Here is a 24324-nt window from a genome sequence, read left to right as displayed (position 1 = left end):
TATTATTGTAAAATTATGTGAAACAAAATTGGGCATCGACAGAGAAAAAGAAGATACGTTAGGAAATTTTGGGACATACATTTTATATTACGTACAACACCCCCCCTTGCTTTTTCAGCATTATTCACCAAGAAGACTTTCTAAAATTGGAGCAAAATATATTCATGAAAAAGCAAGTTAAAATTAAAAGCTAAATAATTGGAGTAGATAAAAGCCTCACTACCAACTATGTATACCTTCTCGACTGGACTGTGTCATCCCAGGAAACTCGTTTTCCAGGTTCCCAGCTGTGCCGGTGACTGCTTTGTGCTGCACCATGCACACGGGTTCTTCGTAGCGGCACATCAGCTACCAAATCCTTCTCTTCCTCCTCCTCGGGAGATCTCATGATCTGTGCCCCGCTACCTGTGTTGCCCAAATAGCAGCCATCGCCAGCAGCAGAGGCCCGAGGAGGGACGACAGACATCATGTCTGTGGCCTTTCTCAATGCTGCTTCCTCCTGTGTTACCTGTAACACAAGTGGATGGAATCATTTTCTCCGGACGTTGTAACAAGCACGTTATCGACATAGTCTGGTTATCTCACATGTCGAAAAACGACAACAAATACTTAACAGAACTTTCCACTACTTCACTTGATAAATGAGCCAAGTCTGTTACTTACAAGTATACAATTCATATAAAACAGAAGCTCAGACACAAGAAGACGCCACCCATCATACGCCTATGCTATCTCCACACACCAATAATTAATAATAATAATAATAATAATAATAATAATAACTACAATGAACTCGAGGGAGGTGTTGACTTGCGCTGCTATGTCTCTATTCCAAGACGTCACGGTTGTTTTGCGATTCGTTTGATGGATGATAACATTTTTTGAAGCGAACCAACTCTGCATGCATGTTCCCAGTACGTGTGGAGAGATAACTTCCCCCCCCCATTCTGTTCACTCTCTTATTATGACTTGCAGCTTTAGTTTCTAATGCAGTGTAATAAATTGTTGTGTTGGATATGAATGCTTGATTTTACTACGGATGGACTCTGAATTCAAGATCAACAACTGCTTGGCTAATTTCCCTCAAATACTGCAAATGTGCTTGAGGTATCCATGGGGAGGCCAGGGATGCAAAACATATTTGGCCCATATCACCCATCCGCACACGACCCCCCCACCCCTACCCTTCTTCCACAACCGAGGATAAGGAGAAGATGCCTAAGTGAGGGTGTGTATTTACAATCCAATATTTTATTTTTTTAAAACAGTATTTAAAGCTCATCGTGGAACGCACACACACAGGCGTGCACGTACGCACGCACGCACGCACGCACACACATACAATGGTTAGGCAAGACAAACACAGCCACTCCTTGCTTGCTGATTGTCCTGACGCAAAAGGCACAAGACTTGCAAGCGACAACAACATTGCAAGCCACAAGACTTGCCGATCACAATAAACAATTTGGCAGTAGGTCGTCCTGATGAGCCCACAATAAGGGCAAGATCTGGATTGCCGGCTCTGTTTTCATTGATTTGTGACCATAGATCTCAATCTTCAAAACCTAGAGTGCCACACAGATGCCGTAGCAATGAATTAGTGACTCGGTAGTGCAAAATTTATTTCAATCTCAGTCAAAAGCACGAGTCACTTCCTATCGGGATGTAAAAATAAGAAAAACTCATGTCAGAACAACTGTCCACACAAAGGCACAACAGAGTTTGTAGAGTAACCCACTGGCACATCTACAAAAAACTTAATATCACAGTTTCAGAGAATTCATCAAAACATAAACCAAAACCAATCAATGAAAACAAAGAAGCAACGCTCGCGTATGACTTGCTGATCCCATCAAGCATGAACATCGAAAACGAAGCATTGCAACAAGATATAGTAGTGAGTTACAAAAAAAACGAAAAGAACACTGGACTAAATGAGGTGTCAGTACCCAGCGATTTTGGCCTAAACAATGCAGAAATGAAGTAAATGACAAAATACCAAGCTCTCAAAAATGAAATCAATTTAAGATCCTGGAAGCTGAAGAGCACCGAAATTGTACCAGTGAAGATTGGAGCAATGGGAATGATAAGAAGAACCTTCTGGAGAGCTTTTAAACCATCCCTGGGAATATTACTACAAATTAACTACAGTTGAAAGCTGTCCAGGGCTCAGTGACGATCCTGAAAAGAGCCCTTACAACAAAACTTTGAGTACAAGAAAACTTCACAACTTGGTCCAGGAATCGTGATCCCTTACTGAAATGGAGGTGAATACATCGAGACCTGGGACGACTCCGTTCCTACTTCTGAAACCCACATATAAAGACCACAACAACCAATGACCACCGCACGCAAACTCATTATCCAGTTATTTTGCAGACAAAGGGACAAACACAGGCAGGATCATCGCAACATTCAGGCACGACAAATAACATGAGGTCCCTTGAAAGGAACTTCAATACAGGAGGAGACCATTCATCCCATTAAGAGCATGCAACGGTCCCTAAAATATTGTTCTTTGACAATGCTCTCTCTCTTATTTTAAATGCCGACTGTCAAGCAAGGAAGCAGCATGTCCCATTTTGAAGCCTTTGGTATGAAGAGAGGAGCTGAGGAGGATTTTCTAGATTTATCCACGATTGCTTTTTAAGTCAGTTTATAGAAATGCCCACAAGGGGGAGTACAGCGTGAGGTGTATATTTTACCTCCACCACCAAAGCTGAAGGAGGTTGTTTTCATCCCATTCTGTCTGTTTGTGTACAGGATGTCTCAAAAGGTTGTGGATGGATTCAGATTAAACTTGGTGGACATGTTGTGTGTGTGTGACAAGGAAGAATTGATTCAATTTTGGTGAAGATCGGGATCCAGATCTGATAATTTAAAAAAGTGATTCTTCACCATTTAGAGACGGGGCTAAACAGACATATAGCACGATATCTCAAAAAGTTGTGGATGGGTTCGGGCAAAACTTGGTGGACATGTTGGGACATTTTGGTGAAGATTCAAATCCGGAACAGACGACTTGAATTTTTTTTAAAATGATTCTTCACCATGGAGAGAAAGGGCTCAAAAACGACATGTAGCATGATATTTCAAAAATGTAGGGGGCCAGATATGTTTTCATATTCGGACGTATTCATAACGACTTGGTCTTATGTATAACGCATTGGTAACTACACAGAACGTTTCGTTGTGTTATAGATAACTTATACCAACGAATGCTGAACCTGTTGTCGGCCTACACAACCGATGCCCAACGATAGTCTAACTTAGGCATAGCGCGCATCGCCGACGATGTCGTGACGTAGCCTATTAAAAGGCTGACGCACAACGATTCGAATCATAACTGCCGTAGAAATGGAAGTGACAACATCGCGGTCACACCTTGGCGATCTTGGCAGCGTATGCCGACCTAAGAAAAATGTGTCTAAAACGTTGGGGCACGTCAAATACGGTACGAGTAAGTTTGGTATATGTGAGTACAACGCTAAAGTACGCTATCATACGTCGTAGTAAGTAGAGTACGTCAAGAAATTTTAAACATGTTCAAAATTTTACGACGTACTCGGCGTATGACACACGTTCCGCATGCGATGGGGATAAGTTTTACACACGATATGTGGACGCTCACACACGTCCACAAAGGCTACTTATAAGCTACTCATAAGTCGAAACACGTCGCGGTAATGTCTTTTTTACGCGAAACTTATTTCTAACTTATGTTTGACGTGCTTTGAACCAATTCTTTACGTAGTCCCAACACACATCGACGTATGTAGACATATTCCAATGACGTCTTCCGGTCGACAAAAAAAATAAATGAATGTGTTTCTAGCTTACAACTGCCATATAAAGACGTGTTCCCAGCGGTTTTGGGAATTGGTATATAAAAATGGTGTTCATAAAAGGGGAACCCAACAGTGTTTTCGAGTCCTTTTTGAGTCGATGTCGATGTCAGCAATATCAGTATCAGTAACAGTATCAGTATCAGTATTAGTATTAGTATTAGTAGTAGTTTGTTCATGTTGGCAGTAGTAGGTGAGTGTGAGGGGGAGGGTGTGGGTTATGATGGATCGTCCTTGCTTTTAACGATTTAACGATTTAAATGATAAACTCAACGATTTAAATGGCTGCATCTCCACTATTGAAAGTAGACGCTTGCGCTCAACAATTCGATTTTTTTTACACTCAACGACTTTTAAACGGTACCACTCAGCTATTTTCATTGTTTACAATGAACGATTTAAATTGCTGTCACTCGCCTTTGTTTTTTGACGCTGGGGTTTGGAAATTTTAATCGTTTCTATTGAACGTGCTAAATCGCTCAAACCCCACTATTGAAAGTAGACGCTTGCGCTCAACAATCGGATTTTTTTTTACACTCAACGACTTTTAAACGGTACCACTCAGCTATTTTCATTGTTTACAATGATCGATTTAAATTGCTGTCACTCGCCTTTGTTTTTTGACGCTGGGGTTTGGAAATTTGAAGCGTTTCTTCTGAACGTGTTAAAACGCTCAAACTCGACTATTTTAAATAGACGCTGCCCATGGACAATTGGAATCATAGCCAAGCTAGACATCGAAGTGTGAACATCCTCGTCATGCCGAAGAAAAGTTTGAAAAATGCTGGAAATAAGTGTCCTGGCCGTGGCCGTGGACGCTGATGCAAGGACGATCCATTATACCGACGTCTTTCAGCCTATGAGTAACTTAAAAGTAACGTCTGTCGATGTGTGGCAACGATCGCGTAACGTGCCAACAACAGGTTAATCATAGGTTAGAAATAAGTTTCGGGTACGCTAAACATTACCTCGGCGTGTCTCAACTTATGATTAACTTACAAGTAGCATGTGTTGACGTCTGTCAACGATCGCAGACCGTGCCTACAACTTGTGGCCAGCGTAGCGGAACGTATGAGTCATACGCCGGCATACGTCGTGAAATTTCAAGCATGAAAAAATTTGAGGACAACCGAAAAGTTCAACGTTTAAAGCCAACGTACAACGACGTATGGCAACGTACTACGACGTATGCCAGCGTGCTCTCAATGTTATCAAAACTTACCCATAACGTATTCAACGTGTGCCAGCGTATAAGAAAAAAAATTCAAAAATCGGCATACGTTGGCTAAAACGTCAAGGTGTGACCGGGCCTTTACAACTGCCATATAAAGACGTGTTCCCAGCGGTTTTGGGAATTGGTATATAAAAATGCTGCTCATAAAAGGGGAACCCAACAGTGTTTTCGAGTCCTTTTTGAGTCGATGTCCATGTCAGCAGTATCAGTATCAGTATCAGTATTAGTATTAGTATTAGTAGTAGTTTGTTCATGTTGGCAGTAGTAGGTGAGTGTGAGGGGGAGGGTGTGGGTTATGATGGATCGTCCTTGCGTTTAACGATTTAAATGATAAACTCAACGATTTAAATGGCTGCATCTCCACTATTGAAAGTAGACGCTTGCGCTCAACAATCGGATTTTTTTTTACACTCAACGACTTTTAAACGGTACCACTCAGCTATTTTCATTGTTTACAATGAACGATTTAAATTGCTGTCACTCGCCTTTGTTTTTTGACGCTGGGGTTTTGAAATTTGAAGCGTTTCTTCTGAACGTGTTAAATCGCTCAAACTCGACTATTTTAAATAGACGCTGCCCATGGACAATTGAAATCATAGCCAAGCTAGACAGCGAAGTGTGAACATCCTCGTCATGCCGAAGAAAAGTTTGAAGAATGCTGGAAATAAGTGTCCTGGCCGTGGCCGTGGACGCTGACGCAAGGACGATCCATTATACCGACGTCTTTCAGCCGATGAGTAACTTAAAAGTAACGTCTGTCAATGTGTGGCAACGATCGCGTAACGTGCCAACAACAGGTTAATCATAGGTTAGAAATAAGTTTCGGGTACGCTAAACATTACCTCGGCATGTCTCAACTTATGATTAACTTACAAGTAGCATGTGTTGACGTCTCTCAACGATCGCAGACCGTGCATACAACTTGTGGCCAGCGTAGCGGAACGTGTGAGTCATACGCCGGCATATGTCGTGAAATTTCAAGCATGAAAAAATTTGAGGACAACCAAAAAGTACAACGTTTAAAGCCAACGTACAACGACGTATGGCAGTGTTTTTCAGCGTGCTCTCAATGTTATCAAAACTTACCCATAACGTATTCAACGTGTGCCAGCGTTTTAGAAAAAAAATTCAAAAATCGGCATACGTTGGCAAAAACGTCAAGGTGTGACCGGGCCTTAAGCAAAGATCCCAGTATGGTGGAGGTAGGAAGACATCTGGTGACAAGTGACCACAACACATTGTGTGTGCAACTCTATTGTTAAGATGTGGAGTTCAGGATAGTAGTGTAATAGTTAGATATTGGGAAGGCAAACTTTGAGGGTATGAGAAGAGGATTAGACAAACAAAATTTAGAGAAGCCAACGAGTAGGCAGTCTGCATCAGAGAAATGAAAAACCTTCAATCAGCAAATGTGTAGGGTAAAGAGGATGTATAGGTAGTGGAGAAAAAAAAATAGAAACACCAACAGAATGTTACTCAATAGGGTATTGGACCACCACGTGCATCCAGGAGGGCATGGATATGATGTGGCATGGAGTCAACAAGGGTCTGGCACTGTTCTGCAGAAATGTGGCACCATTCTTCCACAAGGAAGTCCTCCAATCCACGTCGGTTCGATGGAGGCAGAATCTGCCGTATTAGTTGCCTCTCCAGACAGTCCCACAAATGCTCGATGGGATTGAGGTAGGATGATTGGGAGGGCCATGGAAGATGGGTAACTGTCATCGTGCTCCTCCAACCACCCAGTGACAAAACGTGCCCTGTGGACTAGAGAGCAAAATCCTGAAAGACACCACTCCCAGCAGGGAAGAAATGCTGCATCACTGGAGGCAGATGAACTCTCAGGACTGTAGCGTATCATACTGCATCAACCCTGCCTTCGACACCAATATGGAACTACCTGAACCTTTTACCAAGCACTCAGGGCTGCACAACTCCATGAACTGTTGCCACAAGTGCACATGCATTCGTCGAGAACATGGTGAAGGACGACTCGTCAGGTGTGATAGGCCATATCGCATTCCTCCACTGCTTCGCAGTCCATTGCTAACAGCTCCTTGCACCACTGGACCCACAAACAGTCAATGCCAGTTGTTACGCGCAATTTGTGCATCGCAATCCGGCTATGGTATCCCACCCTGTGAAGTTCCCTTCCGACTGACGATGCAGGATGCTCACGACCCACATTGAATTACGCACACAGTTTGTCCACCATTTCTCTCTTGTTTTGCCTCACAGTCTGGCCATAAAGCTCTCCCTACTACTCCTTGCCACCCTGCCCCCTACCCCAATTCCCACCCCACCAATGTAATGGATCAGTTTAACCAATGTGGTGTTAAATCAAGCACAGGTGTGATAGGCCATACGTCTTACTCCTGCACCCAAGTTCCTTTCATATCCTTACAAGGCAAACATCCATATTCTCATTGTCGCTGTCCGTCTCAGTCAGGTTTCTTTAATAGCCAAAAGTTACCAAGATAAACTCTGATCAAAGTGCCATTTTTAAACACAAGCATGCTAAGTAGGCAAAAGCAAAGGTAGCACAAAATATTTCCCATAAAGTATTGTTGTGATGTTGTGTGCTGCCTTTGTTGACACAGTCGGTGTACTAGATGTCTTTATGTTAGTTTTATTATATTATCAAAGCTTGACCTTCAACTTTAAATCCACAAGAAATGAGCAATTGCTTTATTAAAATTTACCAATGCAGTTCAAAGTTGAATCCGAGTGATAAACACAACCGAAGTACTCTTCCACAAGTATTAAACACAGATTAAAAAAATATATATAAATAAACGTTGATTAAACAAAAAAAAAGAAGTATGTGAAGAGAGCAGAAGGGAAAATTAGGGTAAGCAACGGAAAGGACCACAAGGGAGAGAGGAGGACACCAGATGGGGTTGAAGATGCATGTGTGAGATTGTGTGGGGTGGAAGGGTGGGGGGGGGGAGTTAAAAATTGACATTTTGCATACAAAATAAATAAAATGAATATCTCAAAGAGTAATCTGGTTAGCATCACAGAAAGTCATTCCGAAACCGGCAATAACACATCACGTATGATCATCCATACCGAAAGGTAGGATTTCGGATAATTACCTCCGTCACTGAAGGTGGACAAGGAGGTTATGTTTTCAACTCTGTTTGTCTGTGAGCAAGGAGTCTGATATAGTAATGTATAGCATATTTCAAAAATGTATTGGGCCCGATATGTTCTCGCGGATCAGTCATTGCGTGGTGGAGGTATGGGCTCTACCGAGTGCCCTTCTCGTTGCAAATGCATTGGTTCAATTGTACAACCTCAACTTCTTGCAAGTACAGGATTGCAAGTGCCTGGGCACTGGTTGCCATTCATGTGTGAGAAACCACAGATGTTATTTTGGGTTCTCATAATCAACACCTTGCGCATGTTGGAGAAAGCAACGCTGAATTTTATTCCCCCCCCCTCCCCCCTTGTACAAAAGTACACGGCTGCATGAATCACGTGATCTACTGAGGTTATCGCGTCCAACCAACATGTCACGATAATTACCGAAACCAAAATTGTCATCGGTTTGTACTGGAGCCATCACGAAGATCTGAAGCAAACAAAGGAAAAAAACACAAAACACAAACTGGAACAGAAGCAAGCTATACTTGACACACGACACCAGTACGACATCCCCTTAAAACCTGTTTAAGTATTGTAGTTGCAGTTTGTATTCACACACACACACACAAGGTTTTCCGCAGGTAATATTCTTCGGCCATTACATCGGAACAATAATCCTCATAGTGTGTTTTAACAGACCAACCGAAGTGCAAAGGACAGGTACCACGACCGGGTACCGTCGTTATCTGATGGCACGGAAAGAAGAGCGATTGACCCCCACATTCAGAGACTATAACAGATGCCCACAACAAAAGTAGACCGACCCAGTGTGCTCCAGTAGTGGAAGAGCTCCTGACAGCCTGCCGAGGTGGATCCAGCTCTGCGTCTTGAGGATCTGCAGGAAAGTGCAGCTCATTGATATACGAGTTACATGAGGATATGGGCTTGTGTCAATGTCGTCGACTGCACAACAGGCAATTTTTAACAACGCCAAAAGCTTTGCCATTTATGCTGATAAAGCATGACAGATTTTTTGAGAAATAAGTACTAAAAATGTATATGTACATGTAAAAAAAAAAATAAAAAGAAGAAAGTTCTTTAACCCCCATTCAAAACCTTGATCTTTTCTGCCCTTGCTGATGCTGCCCCAACCCCAAACCCTCTTCCTTCCAAATGTACAGCTTTTCCTTCCTGAGAGTTTCCTTCTGTATCCATCTTGTCCACCCCGTGTGTGCTTTCCTACCCCTCGTTCCTCCCCACACCAATCGTTTGTCCAAGTCTCCCTCCATTTTGTCCTCCAACTCTGCAGCTGTTGTTTCCTCCTCCTCTCTCTCTCTCTCTCTGTTGTACCTTTTGTTCTGTTTCGTCCTGATCCGTTGAGTGTTCTCACCCTTCTACGAACCTCGACACCGTATATTTTAAATAAAATAAAATAAAAAAACCTTCGTCATGTGATTAATATACAACACGTTTCAGCAGTCAGTTGAAATCCAACTGGTTTCATCAGATTTATCGATTACTCGTCCTCAATTGATCTATCCAATAACACTATGGGTATGTATGCACATGAAGGTGTCAGTCAGGACAGGTTAGAGGTATGCCCACTCGCCTGAGCTATCCGGCCTGGGTTTGAATGTTGACCAAACTACAAACCGTCACCCTCGTGTTCCACATGCAGGACGTTGCATCAATGTGTGCACCATGCATCGGTTCGACAAGTCCACCAACAAAAGGTTGTTGTGGATGTTAAAGATCCCACAAGGTCTTTTGAAAAAGGTACGCGACTTGTCGCCGGCAGCCTGGCCAAATTCCAAATTCCTGCCATCTTCAAGCGAACGCCAGGCATGGCTAGTCAGCTTATGGAAGTCTAGGGTCAATAATGTTACCCAGCTGACCCCACACGCAAGTGGGAATAATTGGGGCCCGTTAAAGTAGCAAAAGTAATAATATTATAAAACTTTATATGTGTATATTAAAGTCAGTTCCCAATACTTGAGCATCCTGATATGACCCGGAGTATGCTCTGTGGTTATCCTCATGCACGCACAAGCATGCAAATGCACTGAAAGAAGATTTGACCTCCAAAATTAGTCTTTGTTGTCCTGCAAAGCTCAACTCACTGCCAACATGATGACTCGGTGTTTAATGTTGATTGAAAACTATCACACAAAACCACAAAGTGTTCCAGCATCGTCAGGGAAATTTGCTTTGAAAATAAGTCAATGTGTAACGGCTGCAGTTACATCAAATAATCCACAATCGACGAGGTGATAACCTCAACTGACAGCAGAAACAGTTATTTCTATTCCAACATGTTTTGTCATTGGAAGACGTCATGAAAAGTTGAAACGCTCTTTGGCTGGCAAATACAGGTGTCCGAGATATCAGCGCTGCCACGATCCAAGTAACATTCCCATATAACATGGTGACAAAGACAAACAGGAGGGTTTGCACGGAAAGAAAAAAATATTATTAACGGCAGACAAAACGAGTCGCACTAACCTGGCTCTGCCTGCGTGGCGTCTCCCAAGGACGCCGGCTTCCGGCCAAAATCGGCAGGGTCTCGCCAGGCCTCTCTGTGAACCTTAAACACAGCAGACGCATAACACATCACTTTCAAACACACGACGACAAAAGGTGGGGATCAATGGTAGCTAGCGAAGAGTAATTGAAGTCGGCAACAAATAAAGCGATGATGGTAAAGGGCAGTGGAAGCACCGGGGTCGACAAGACATGGCACGGCAAACCTCCCGCGGTGCAGTGATTCACAAGGGTGCAATTGCAATGCTGGTACTCAGACCGTTTTGGCATAATGGCTGACTGGTAAGAAGTCACACCGAATTCGTTTCTGCCTGGTTACGTGCATTTGACGACAAACAAAAACAAACCACAAAGTGAATTACCACATTTGGTGGAACCTTTGGCCGGTTATGTTAGTGCGGCAATTAAACAATGCGATCCAACATGGTGGTCGGACTTCATACATCAAGTACTAGGAGTAGAGGATGGTGGTAGCTTTGTGGGGGCCAAAATGGCCGGATGGATACGGGTGGAGATGGTTTTGGCAAAAATGTCATGAAGGCTGCGGGTGAGAAAGTGTTTTGCTTCAGTCGCAAAAACTTGGCTCAATGCAACACGAGTCAAATGCAAGCCAACTCCATCCTCCACCACGGCCATCTCCCCTCAGCAGTTTAAAAAGTAAATGTGCACAAAATGTGCTGGTACATCTTGCCTATTTGGTACAGATGTCAACTCGGTCTCACCTTTGACACCGTGAAACTGTTGTCGGAAAAATCCTGGCATGGTGGTACGCACAAACAATAAAAAATAAATTAACGGCTCAAGTCACTGAGCACCAGTTTTGCATTTATAGTTCATAATGAGGAGGAGGAAGAGCAAGGAGGAGGAGAAGAAGAGCTAGGAGGAGAACTAGAAGGAAAACATTGAACATCCCTCGACAAGTGTTTAGAGCTAAAGCACTGCTGAACGCACCTGGAAAAAAAAAGTGCGCAACGGGGGGGGGGGGGGTGTGTGTGGTGACCACGTCAAAGTGACCCTCGATGTTGGATAATACAAATGGTGGGGGTTAAATACACAAAAGCAACACCTTCACAGCACGTTCCTTCAAACACGCGTGCATGTGCACAGAAAAAAGTTGAGCGTATTTATAAAATCATGAAGACCTGGTAAATTATTACAGAACCTCCACAATCCCTTCCTCTCGCCCCGACCAAAAAAAAAAAAGGAAGTATAAAAACAAACTTCCTTATTAAACAACAAAACATCAAATGTTACACCTGAGAACGAACGGCCAAGAAGTTGAACAGAAGTTTGCGCTGAAAGCTCCAGTGGTACGCAAAGCATTTTTGGACACATTGTGGAATTTTAAGATCAACCTGCACAAACGAGCTGGGAAGCGAGGCAGCTTTTTTTCCGACACAGGGCAACACACGTCACACGACGCGTGAGCCGTTGCACTTTGCACTGGGACAAAATCAAGAGTTTTGTGTGTGTGTGTGTGAAAGGGCACCGTGCACTGCGCTGGAGAAGCCTGGTTTCCACAGCCGGGGGATTCGTCCATGCATTGTAACACAAACGGTGGGCAAAAGCAGATAACGATGATCACAGATGATAATCCTGTTAACCGTTAACCGTTTCTGCTTTGGATGGTTCGTGGCGGAGCAAACTTGAAGCGACATGAAAGGTTTCTGTTCTTCGGTGGTTTTTATCAACTTTTTATTTCCTCCAAACAAAATACCGGCACAAAAGATAAGTGTGGATAAAGGAACGATAAGAAAGCGCGATAACCAAACCCCTGAGCAGAAAACCCAGGATATTCCTCATGACAAACTTATGAGAAAAAAAAAAAAACAACCAATAATTACAGGGACTCAGAGTTCAGGAATTCCTGATCAATGAACAACTGTTTCAGAAAATTGGCAGAAGCACCAAACTTTTAGAAATTATTACTTTAGTGCACTTCGCTCAAAGTGACCCTCGATGTGGGACAGCTCGGTTTCCTTCGCAAAGATCCGTGTTCCGTTCTTTTCATTTTATCCCCCCTTCCACAAGCATCGGCTTTGTAATCAATAAAAGTGAGACCTTCTGAAACACCTGATAAAAAAAAAAGAGATGAGCGGAGCACTGAGATTTACAACCGACTCACGAGCAAGGAGAGAAGAAAAAAAAAACACACCACCATTGTGCATATGCCTGGTGTTGGCTTAATGGTTAGGGTGTGGTGGGCTTGGGATCCTTGGGTCCCGAGTTCAAATTCCACTTGGCTGTTGAATTAACACTAGGTGGGGTTGACTCAGCCTGTCATCCTTCTCAGGTCGGCAAAATGAGCAACAGCTTGCTGGGATGATTGAGCCATTCCAGTGTACTGTGTCGGAGTGGCAACCCGCCCAGGAGACTGCTCAAGCAGCACCGATGCTCTGCACAGAGTATGGTCCCAATGAATGGATGGATGGATGGATTTTGCATCGGAATAAGGAGTTGTACATACGCATTATGAACAATGGTGGGAAGTTGGTGGTGGTGGTTGTGGTGATGGTAAGGGTAGAGGATGATAAAGGGGATGAAAAGGGGAGAAGTGGGGAAGAGGGATTAGATGGGGATGGGCAAAAAGTTGAATCGTATTTGCATCAATAAAAATGCAAACATCCCAATTGTTTTGTGGTTAGATGATCAAATTAACCAAAGATCATCTCCCTGTATCAAACCATCATAATCGTCATTGATGCTGATGAGATACAGACCCATGCGTGATCGGTTCCAGTATTCCCTTAACATCAACTGTGGAGTTCATAGAACAACTTTCCCCACGCAGTGTTCAAATATATTTACTTCAATCGAAATAAAATAATGATCTTGAAGGTCAGAGGAAAAAAATTCCGGATGTTTACCATCGTTCATGCAGCGTCTTACACGCCACCTTATTTAATGTGTAAAGTACTGAAAAACTGGAGGTAAGAAGTGGTAAGAAGAAGGCAATTTGAGTTCTCCAGTGTTCAAGTATACAATTCCATTTAAATTAAATAATTATTTAAAATCATATTTATCCATATCCAACACAGGGACGTTGAGCCACCAAATTCATCCTGTAAAATGCAGACTGCCACAACTGTTGTGCCCGTGTCTTGTGGTCACTTCAAGCTGATGTACCCAGTTGGCTGCGGGGATGGCCTTGGGGGTGTTTAGAGTCTGGGTCAGGGCTGATTCCTCCGTCAATGTCAATGCTAAATTTGAAGGAAATTTGTGTAAATTTGAAGGCAATTTGTGCAAATTTGAAGGCAACCGCCGAACATGCCCAAAAAGGGAATGGCTCCCGACGTGAAATGGTGTTGCAGATGTCAGTGAGACTGGTGCTTTGTGATATTGTCTTGTTAGTGACAAGGTCAAACCATTTGACTCCAAGGATGTGACGCTAGCACCTCATGTGGAAGGCCTGAAGCTTTTACCCATCCTCGAAGAGCAACGTCCAGGTTTCGTACCCATACACTGGAGCACTGACTGGCAAGATACAGGTGGTGGTGTATACTCGGAGTTTTGTTGATAGACCAAGTCATTTATTCTGCTACACATGGTTCAGCCGGACAAAGGTTGAGGAGGCGAGGCCTGTACGTTGGTGAATGTCAGGTGAAGAGTAGCCTGTGGAGTCTATATCACATCCCAGGTACCGAAACTTCGCCGTTGCTGCAGTGGTCTGGCCAGCAACGATGACTGGTTTCGGAGGTGGATCAGAGCTAATGTTCTGAACCTTGGTTTTTACCCAATAAATGTGCATTTCCATTTCCCGAGCCTCTTCTTCGAACCTCTGTAGTGATGTCGACCATTGGTCGGGCCTTCATTGGAACAAAGCCGTGTCATCCATATAGTCCAAATCCGTTAAGAATGCACCACCAAAAATTGTTCCAAGGTCTATCCGACATCGGCTCAGGATCCAGTCGATGGCACAACACAATGGAGTTGGAGCGAGGCTACAGCCTTGAAGAACATCTGAAATGGTGAGGAAAGATCCGGGGACATCACTTCCAATGCGTACCACCCCTGATGTGGTGCCCTCGTGCAGGTCCCAGCTGAGATGGAGTAAAAATGAAGGTATTAGAGCTACTTTGAGGGCCTTCCACAGAGAACTCCAATTCACGAAGTAAAAAGGGGGCCTTGATGTCAATGTAGGAAACGTTAAGCGATCTTGCAAACTCACAGTGGAGCTCTGACCAAAGCCTGAGGGTGAGTACCGCATTAATGGTAGACCTTCGCTTCGTGAAGTCAGACTGCTGTGGACGGCATCAACGGGTGAGTAATGGTTCCAGGTGAGGTAGTAAGACATGACAATATTTTAAAGGTCGGATTAAAAAAAACCAAAAAAACTCCAGAAGTTTACTGTCGTTAATGCATTGGTTATTACACCACCCTATCTAACATGTAAAGCCGCTGTCACACCTTGACGATTTAGCCAGTGAATGCCGATTTATGAAAAATTTGTCTAAAACGCTGGTACACGTCGAATACGTTATGGGTATGTTTTGTATACGTTAAGAGCACGATGAAAAACACTGCCATACGTCGTAGTACGCTGGCTTTAAACGTTGTACTTTTGGGTTGTCCTCAAATTTTTGCATGCTTGAAATTTTACGATGCATGCCGGCGTATGACTCGCAAGTTCCGCATAACGCTGGCCATAAGTTGTGGGCACGATATGCGGTCGTTGACACACGTTACTTGTAAGTTACTCATAAGTCGAAACACATCGAGGTAATGTTTAGGGTACCCGTGACTTATTTATAACCTATGAGTAACGTGCTTGGGAATTATTTGTAAAGCATGTCCTACGCACAAATACATATGTAGACTTATTTGACGTCTTCAGGACGACCACAGAACTTACTGAACGCGTTTCTAACTTACAGATACCGTATAATGGCGTATTGGCAGCGATTAGGGGAATTGGTATATAAAAAGGGGCTTCGCAGGAGGAACCCGTCTTTTTTTTTTTAGACTTCGTGGTGAGTACATGTCCATGTCATTCCGAGAGATGGAGGATACGGCAAGGCTGAGACGACAATACCTACCTGTCCTCGAACATCAACATGACTTCATCGAGTTGACACTGCACCAGTTGCGTGCCAATAGAGCCGGGAGAAGAAGACGTGAACGGAGGAGAAGGAACTGGGTCAGACCATGGATCGGGAGGCGACGCCATTACGGCATAGTGGAACTCCGGAACATAGTGGAACACCAGCTCATGGTGGAACTCCGGAACGAGGACCATGCATCCTTCATCAACTTCCTGCGAATGCCCCCAGCGATGTTCGACGAGCTGCGAGCCAGAGTGGGTCCAAGGATAACCAAGCAGTACACCTTCTACAGGGATCCGCTTGAGCCTGGCATGAGGCTGGCACTGAGCCTGCTGCTGTTGGTGCCGTGACTGCAGTGCTGTGGAAGCAATTTAACTCGTTCAATGAAAACTATTTCAATTGCCGAGCACCAGAGTCCAAAAACAATAGGCGAGTGACAGGCATTTATTAAAAGTGAAGTTGCAGCCTATGAATAGAAAACCTCACGTAATCGTCGACGATACGCTGCCACGCCATGCATATGTTAGACTATCGTTGGGCATAGGTTGTGGACGCCTAAAACATGCTAATCAATCGTTGGTATAACTTATCTATAAGTTATCGAAGCGTTCTGTGTTCATTACTAGTACATTATGCATTTGTCCAAGTCGTTTTGAATACTTTAAAAACTGAAACAAAAAAATACTTCATCGTGGGAATGAGAAAAAAAAAATTAGCCGAAAAGAACATCAAACAATGGTGCAAAGTAGTCTCCTATTCGTGGATGCAACGAGGATCCATTATCACCCACACCCTCCCCATCACGCTCACCTACTACTACTGACATGGACCTACTACTACTACTACTACTACTACTAATACTACCAATACTACTACTACTACTGACACGCTCACCTAATACTACTACTACTACTACTGATACTACTGATACTACTGACATTGACATCTACTCAACATGGAGTCTGGAACATTGACGGGTTCCTCTTGTGAAGCCCATATGTACATACAAATTCCCCTCAATGCTGCCAATACGCCATTATACGGTAGATGTAAGTTAGAAACACGTTCTGTAAGTTCTGTGGTCGTCCGGAAGACGTCAATCAAATTCGTCTACATATGACAATGTGCGTTTTGAGATACGTTACTTATCTATCTATAATTCCAGCAATGTGTGTGTGTGTGTGTGTGTGTGTGTGTGTGTGTGTGTGTGTGTGTGTGTGTGTGTGTGTGTGTGTGTGTGTGTGTGACCGCTGTTTCTCGACAACCGCTGGTCCGATCTAATTGAAACTTGCCAAGTATATTGTTGGGGACCTGAGGATGTGCCTTTTCAAGGTTTGATATTAATCAGACAAGTGGTTCCCAAGTTATGGCCATTTATTTACTAAACCAATGGGAAGACACGTTGTTGCGTGGACGTGGCCGATGGGGAAGGGAAGCACAGCCGCGTTCACCATTACGGGTTACAACGTACGGGCTTCCGAAGAGTGATGACTTCGTGTATTCTAATAATTTCTCGATTTCTTATGCGCATTTATAGATAAACACTATGGCCCAAGTTATGATCATTTTCATATTAGACGGTGTATAAATTTCGGGAACATCAGAGTGCTGGTCTGCTCCGAACCAGGAAGTAAATTTTTTCTCTCTCTTCTCTTCTCTTTTTGTTTTTCCTTGCCACGACATTGCGAAAAGGTAAAATACGTTGGCGCTAATTGAATAATTGGGTATTAAAAATAAATTGCGAATAATGGTAACTGCGAATAATATCGAACTTCCGGGTCACGCACGTGTACGGGCATGTGATAGCGAAGAAACGGCCTGTGTGGTTTATTTATTTATTATTCTTATTATTATTTTATTTTATTTCTTTTTTACGGGCATGTACTCGTAGGTTAAAAATTAAGTTTCGGGTATGCTAAACATCACCTCGACGTGTTTCGACTTATGAGTAACTTACAAGTAACGTGTGTCCGACGTGTGTCAACGATCGTGGAGCGTTCCGAGAACTTATGCCAGCGAGTGCGGAACTTGTGAGCCATACGTCGAGTACGTCGTAAAATTTTCAGCATGCTTGAAATTTCACGACGTACTAGTAACTAGACGTACCACGGAATATGACAGCGTACTTCATCGTTTTTCAGCGTGCTCCTAACGTATTCGACGTGTGCCAGCGTTTTACACACATTTTTTATAGGTCGGCATACGCTGGCTAAATCGTCAAGGTGTGACTGTGTGGTTGACACTTCCAATTTTCAGGCGGTTATGATTTAAATCGGCGTGGGGCAGGTTTTTAACAGAGAACGCCACGAGTTCATCGGCGATACGTGCAGCGCACTATGCCTAAGTTAAACTATCGTTGGGCATAGATTGTGAACGCTGACAACAGGCTAAGCATTCGTTGGTATAAGTTATCTATAAGACAACGAAACGTTCTGTGCCCGTTACTAATATGTTATGCATACGATGAAAACTTTTTTTTAAAACCTCAAAACTTCAGCGAACGCCAATGTTTTACATACATTTGTATACGTTGCCATTGCTGGCTAAAACGTCACGGTGTGACAGAGCCTTTACATTAGTTCTGCATACCTGTTGTTTGTGTCCTTTATGACATCCTTAAAAATAAGCCTGGTGTTGGCTTAGTGGTTAGAGTGGTGGCTTGGGATCCCAGGGTCCTGAGTTCAAGTCCCGTTGGCTGCTGAATTAACACCAGGGGGTTGACTCAGCCTGTCATCCTTCCGAGGTCGGCGAAATGAGTACCAGTGTACTGGTCCCGGTGTATGCCCCGGTTAGAATAGGTGTACCATATCCCTGTGTGTCGTAAGAGGCGACCAGGGTTGGCGTCAGGAAGGGCATCCGGCCATAAAACATTGCCTCAAGAAAAAGCCCAACCCCTGCACAGCAGGGAAAAATGGCTGTAAAACGGTCATTTTATGACATCCTTAAAAACAGTGAGTTTCCTGTTTGGAATGATTTTCAATTTTGTATGACTGTCAGACAGGCAGACAGATTTAAAAGATAACAAAAAATCATCTCACTCCTCTCTGCACTTGGACAAGTTCAAAGACAAAGTACTGTTAAACTACACGTTCATTTTCCAATTCGTGTTCCAATTAGTGTTGAAAATATAACATTTCATTTAGATATGTTGTTCCTCGATCATAAACTGACGCTTGTAGACAGAACGATAGAGAGACAAGTGAATCAATTGCTTAATCCTGCCAATTCAGTTTAGGAACAGTAAACCATCCCTCAAATGCCTTCCGCAAACAAAAGTGACAGGTGTACAGTACCTTCAGAAAGTATTCACACCCCACCCCTCAACTTTGCCACATTTTGTTGTGGTACAGCCTAAATTTAAAATGGATAAAATTTAAATTTTTTGTCGCCGATCTACACAAATACCCCATAAATGTCAAAGTGAAAACGTGTTTTTAGAAACTTTTACAAATTGAAAATGAAAAGCTGAAATGTCTTACATCAATAAGTATTCAGCCCCCCCCACCCCCCACCCCCCGAGTTAATACTTTGTAGAAGCGCCTTTGGCAGTGATTACATCTTCCAGTCTTCTTGGGTATGTCTGTATCAGCTTTACACATCTGGATTTGGGGATTTTCTCCAATTCTTCCTTACAGATTTTCTCAAGCTCTGTTCAAGTTGGATGGGGAGCGTCGGTGAACAGCAATCTTCAGGTCTTTCCACAGATTCTCAATGGGATTCAAGTCTGGGCTTTGGCTGGGCCACTCAAGAACTTTCACATTCTTCTTCTGAAGCCATTCCAGTGTTGCTTTGACTGTATACTTGGGGTCATTGTCCTGTTGGAATGTAAATCTTCGCCGCAGTCTGAAACAGGTTCTCCTCAAGGATTTGCCTCCTTTTGGCTCCATTCATTGTTCCCTCTATCCTCACAAGCATCCCAGTCCCTGCCACTGAAAAGCATCCCCATAGCATGATGCTGCCACCACCATGGTTCAGGGTAGAGATAGTGTTAGATGTGTAATGCTCGGTTTCCGCCAGACGTAGTGCTTTGCATTCAGGCCAAAGAGTTCAATTTTCATCTCATCGGACCACAGAATCTTTCACATTCATTTTTACAAACTCCAGGTTTGCCGTCATGTGCCTTTTTCTCAGGAGTGACTTACATCTGGCCACTCTCCCATCAAGCCGAGATTTGTGAAGTGGTGCAGAGACTGTTGTCCTTCTGGCAGGTTCTCCCATCTCAGCCAAGGAACTCTGTAGTTCTTTTCAGAGTGGTCATTTGGTTCTTGGTCACCTCTCTCAACCGGGTCCTTCTAGCCCGGTTGCTCAGTTTGGTCAGACGGCCAGCTCTTGGAAGAGTCTGCGTCGTTCCATATTCTTTCCATTTCCGAATGATGGAGCTCATGGTACTCTTGGGAACTTTCAACACTCCAGAAATTGTTTTATACCCTTCCCCAGATCTATCCCTCCTCACAATTCTATCTCGGAGTTCCATGGACAGTTCCTTGGACTTCATGGTCAAGTTTCTGCTCTGAGATACACTGTCAACTGTAGGACCTTATCTATAAAGGTGTGTTTCTTCATAAATGATGTCCAATCAATTGAATCGGACAAAGGTGGACTCCAACCAAGTTGATCAGACATCTCAAGGATGAACGAAGGAAATCGTACATGCACCTGAGCTCAATTTGGAGCATCATAGCATTCAAGAGCATTCAAGGGGTTGAATACTTACTGACGCAAGACATTTCAGCTTTACATTTTCGATTTGTAAAAATCTCTGAAGACACGGTCTCAATTTGTCATTAGGAGGTATTTTGTGTAGATCGGTGATAAATATTTAAATTTTGTCCATTCTAAATTCAGGCTGGAACAAGAAAATGTGGCAAAAGTCGAGGGGAGCGTATACTTTCTGAAGGCACTGCAACAAGTGTGTTTACTTTGCAATTAGTTACGATTTGAATACAATACAATCAACATTATATGTAATATTTTGAAGCCTACACATTCACAGAAGCATCAAAATGTTCAGCCTTGCATTTCAGCAGTGATCCATATCTTTGCGCAGGAAAGACAATTGAAGCTGTTTTTTTTTTTTTTCACTGAATCTGATCGACAGTGAGAAAGGGAAGGTTAATTGGCAGAAAACAAAAATAAGGTTCAAAGGGAAGAGGAGGAAAGAGATGGGAAGGCAGTGAAGTTGGGAGGGGCAGGGTCAGGGTCAACAACTTTGCTACTTATCATACGAGATGTATCGACGGCACCGTTCGGGTTGTCGTCTATCTGCTATGAATTAAAAATTATTGCACCTTACTCGAGATAAAATGCAAGCGCACAGAATGGGTACAAACCTGCAACAAGCGTTATTACAGGCAAGCTGTGCGAGAGTGATTTCCTGGAAAACGACGTGACATTTGCACTGCATTACCAAACTATGTGTAAACCTTTCTGCTTTTTGCCAAGAATCTGATAATGGAAAGCATAAATAATGATAATAACTACATCTGCTGATGCAAGTGCAACCTTATTAACTCCATTTACTCAGCAGTGTATGCTCGACGTATCAGCAGAGGCAGGCTATTTGTGTGTACCACGATACATTCGATGTTTCTTCACGACCTTGGTGTAACAGCCATCAGTGTAGGCTTGTGAGTTCCCTTTGGATTAAACAATCATGAGCTGTGTTTATTAATTTTATGCATAAATTTGCACTTTCCCAACCCCAACCGCACCCCGTTCTCAACAGCATATCTACTACTACTAAAAGAAGCGTCCATCTGTCCGTCACGCGTCACGAATAAGGGTTCGAAGGACATGTAAGGAGCAAACAAACAACAATAGTTACAACCACAGCTACAATGACAGTACCAACGAGAAGGGCACTCAGCGGAGCACATACCTCCGCCACGTAATGCCTGATCCACGAGAGCATATTATCGGGCCAAATACATTTTTGAAATATCACGCTATACAGTACTCCATCGTTTTGGGCCCAATCTCTCAATGGTGAAGAATCACTTTTGAAATTAAATAACTCTCGTATCCAGATTAAGATTCGGATCTTCACCAAAATCAAATCAATTCCTCCTTGTCACACCCCCCCCCCAACGTGTCCACCAAATTTCATCCGAATCCATTCACATCTTTATGAGATATCCTCATGCTCATCGCAGGACAAGCAGACAGACAGACACACAGGCAGACAGATAGGGGTGAAAACAACCTCCATCCACCTTCGGCAGTGGAGGTCAACAGAAAAATAAAAAATAAATTTCAGATTTTACATTTCCACGAATATGAAGCTCAACTTCCCCTTTCCATGAACCTGATCCGGGTGTCTTGAAGCTGAGTAGCTTATGTAAATAAAAACAAACACACAACCGCAAAACAAACAGGCAAAAAAGCTCATTGAAAAGACATTACATTTGCATCGGCCAGGAGTGCAAAAGCTAACCACTGCAAATCTTGGTAACCACGCACACACCACTAGGTCAAGAGGTACTTACCTTCAGCAAGAGGACGTCCTGTGCGCTGGGATCCATTGCACGGCCTGCCAAATCATAATGACGGCGCATCCGATCTTGCCAAACCATCAGGGCCAGAGGACAGATCGGCTCTCAAATCGAGAGCATGCAGTCTTAACGTGCACACTTCTGTTATGACCTCCAACTTTGATGACGACAAATATCTACTTCAACGACCGTAGCACCCGAGACATCAGCGCCTCCGGAGGACTTGTGCGAAGAGACATGGTTGAGCGGTTGACAGCGAAAACGTTCCAATGCGACGATGGAGTCCACTTTCTACCTTTTATGCAACAACTGCACGATGCATGTTCCAGGACTTCGTGAAAGAAGGAAAAAAATTCATGCTCTAAAGCCAAAAGACAGTTTCTTCACCAGAAATGCATCAAAAGCAGTTGCTCGAGCAAAATAAATAATTCCAGGATCTGTAAAACAAGCCGACCGTCCATCATATTCTTCCACTCGTAGAAGGTTGTCTTGAAGTGATGAACACCGTTGAGTTTCCATCACTTCAAACACGCGTTTCCATATCACCAAAATGTCCGAGGCAGACGTACGAGTATGTACTCCGGTTATCGAATCCACTTCGCCGCCTCCAAAAACTCTCCCAAAAACACACGAGTACAAATTGCGGATGGCAAAGATTTGCAACAAGCACATGGGATTAATCTGGGCGTGAGACGGTTCAGCTGGAGTTATCTCGGTTCTGAGTTCACAATAAGGTGGCGGCACTCGTGGCGTGGAAGAGGGGAGGGAGGATCCACCGTCAAATCCAATAGGCTGACGCACATCCAATGTCAAAACGCAACACGGCACAGGCTGCCGGTTCGTTCAGCATTACGGAAAGTCAAACAATAGGATTCTGAACTACTGCCACAAAAATAAATCCCGAGGCTGCAACACCTCGACGGATTTAAACAGAGAATCAATGCAACTAATCTGCAAGCATCACACTGCTGAAAGATGTTTCCCCAAATAAAAATTAAAAAAAACAAGCGTGGACCAAATAGCAAACTTTTCCACTGCACAGAACACAAAGAATCATTGTTGCTTCAAACAATCTCACTATTATGTTGGCAACACAATCAGATGTTTAAACCCAAATATGGCGAACCTCCTTCAAAACTAGAATGGGCACTCATAGAGCGCATACCTTCGCCTCCACTACTTTTTTTGTTCTTGGTATGAGTGTGGGGAACTGGTTTCATATGAATGGTCTTATGACACAAACCACATATCTATAATGTCATGACCCGCCCCCGACTTTCGGGGGCTACGGACTAAACAACAATCAACTCACGTCGTTTTGGCGAGTCATCACTCGCAAGCTCGGTGAATACAACGTTTCAACAAGAGAAGGTAATCTCGTTTGATGCTGGTTTCATGCAAATCGAATAAGAATTGACTGAGTTACGCCGAAAACTGCATATTTTTCAAGGGCGTGACCCCCCCCCCCCGACATTTTACCCCAACCGGTGACATGTGTTATGACGTCATTGTGTCACAAGATTGGGCATTAAATTCTGAACATTTTGGTGCTGGGTTCATGTAAAGCGGACTAGAATTGACCGCGTTATGACAAAAACCGCATATTTTTCAAGGTCGTGACCCCCCCTGACCTTTGACCCCTAACCGGTAACAAGAGTATGGGCGTCATTGTGTCATATTGCATATCACAAGATGAGGCGTTGAATTCTGAACATTTTGGCGTTAGTTTCATGCAAATTGAATAAAAATTGACCGTGTTATCGTAAAAAGACGATTTTGACCTTTTCGTGACCTTGACCTTGACCTTTGACCCGAACGATCCCAAAATCTAATCGAATGCTTCCTGGCTAATAACCAATCATCCCACCAAATTTCATGCAATTCGGTTTAAGACTTTTTGAGTTATACGAATCACAAGATTACAAATAAATAAATAAATAAGTAAATAAATAAATAAATAAATAAATAAATAAATAAATAAATACACGCCGACCAAAACATAACCTTTCGCAGAATGTGAAGGTAATCCCCTAAAACCTCGCCATGCATACACCGAATATATCCAGCCGTTTGCAACGGAT

The 24324-nt window shown here is 43.3% G+C and overlaps 1 protein-coding gene across 13 annotated transcripts in view; it reads right to left on the bottom strand.

Annotated features, from left to right (window-relative positions):
- LOC147015137 (uncharacterized) overlaps positions 1–24324 on the bottom strand; it is a 281672-nt gene that overhangs the window by 128789 nt on the left and 128559 nt on the right. For 4 of the 13 annotated variants that reach the window (XM_085849628.1, XM_085849622.1, XM_085849629.1 and 1 more), the window contains 3 exons: positions 10672–10753; positions 8994–9064; positions 237–508 (listed from right to left, as the gene is read on the bottom strand). In XM_085849628.1, coding sequence (XP_085705754.1) covers positions 237–469 — 233 coding nt within the window. In that variant the 5' untranslated portion in view covers positions 470–508; positions 8994–9064; positions 10672–10753. Of the gene's footprint in view, positions 1–236; positions 509–8993; positions 9065–10671; positions 10754–22237; positions 23231–24324 lie in introns of those variants that run through there. The other 9 variants (XM_085849631.1, XM_085849626.1, XM_085849632.1 and 6 more) reach the window with 6 other exon arrangements.

This window comes from Eptatretus burgeri, chromosome 12 (genome assembly GCF_056783735.1).
Source record: "Eptatretus burgeri isolate ZD-2024b chromosome 12, Ebu_testis_v1, whole genome shotgun sequence".
Taxonomy (NCBI): Eukaryota; Metazoa; Chordata; class Myxini; order Myxiniformes; family Myxinidae; genus Eptatretus; species Eptatretus burgeri.
Note: the sequence above shows the minus strand (reverse complement) of the source record. Positions and strands in the feature narration are given on the sequence as shown.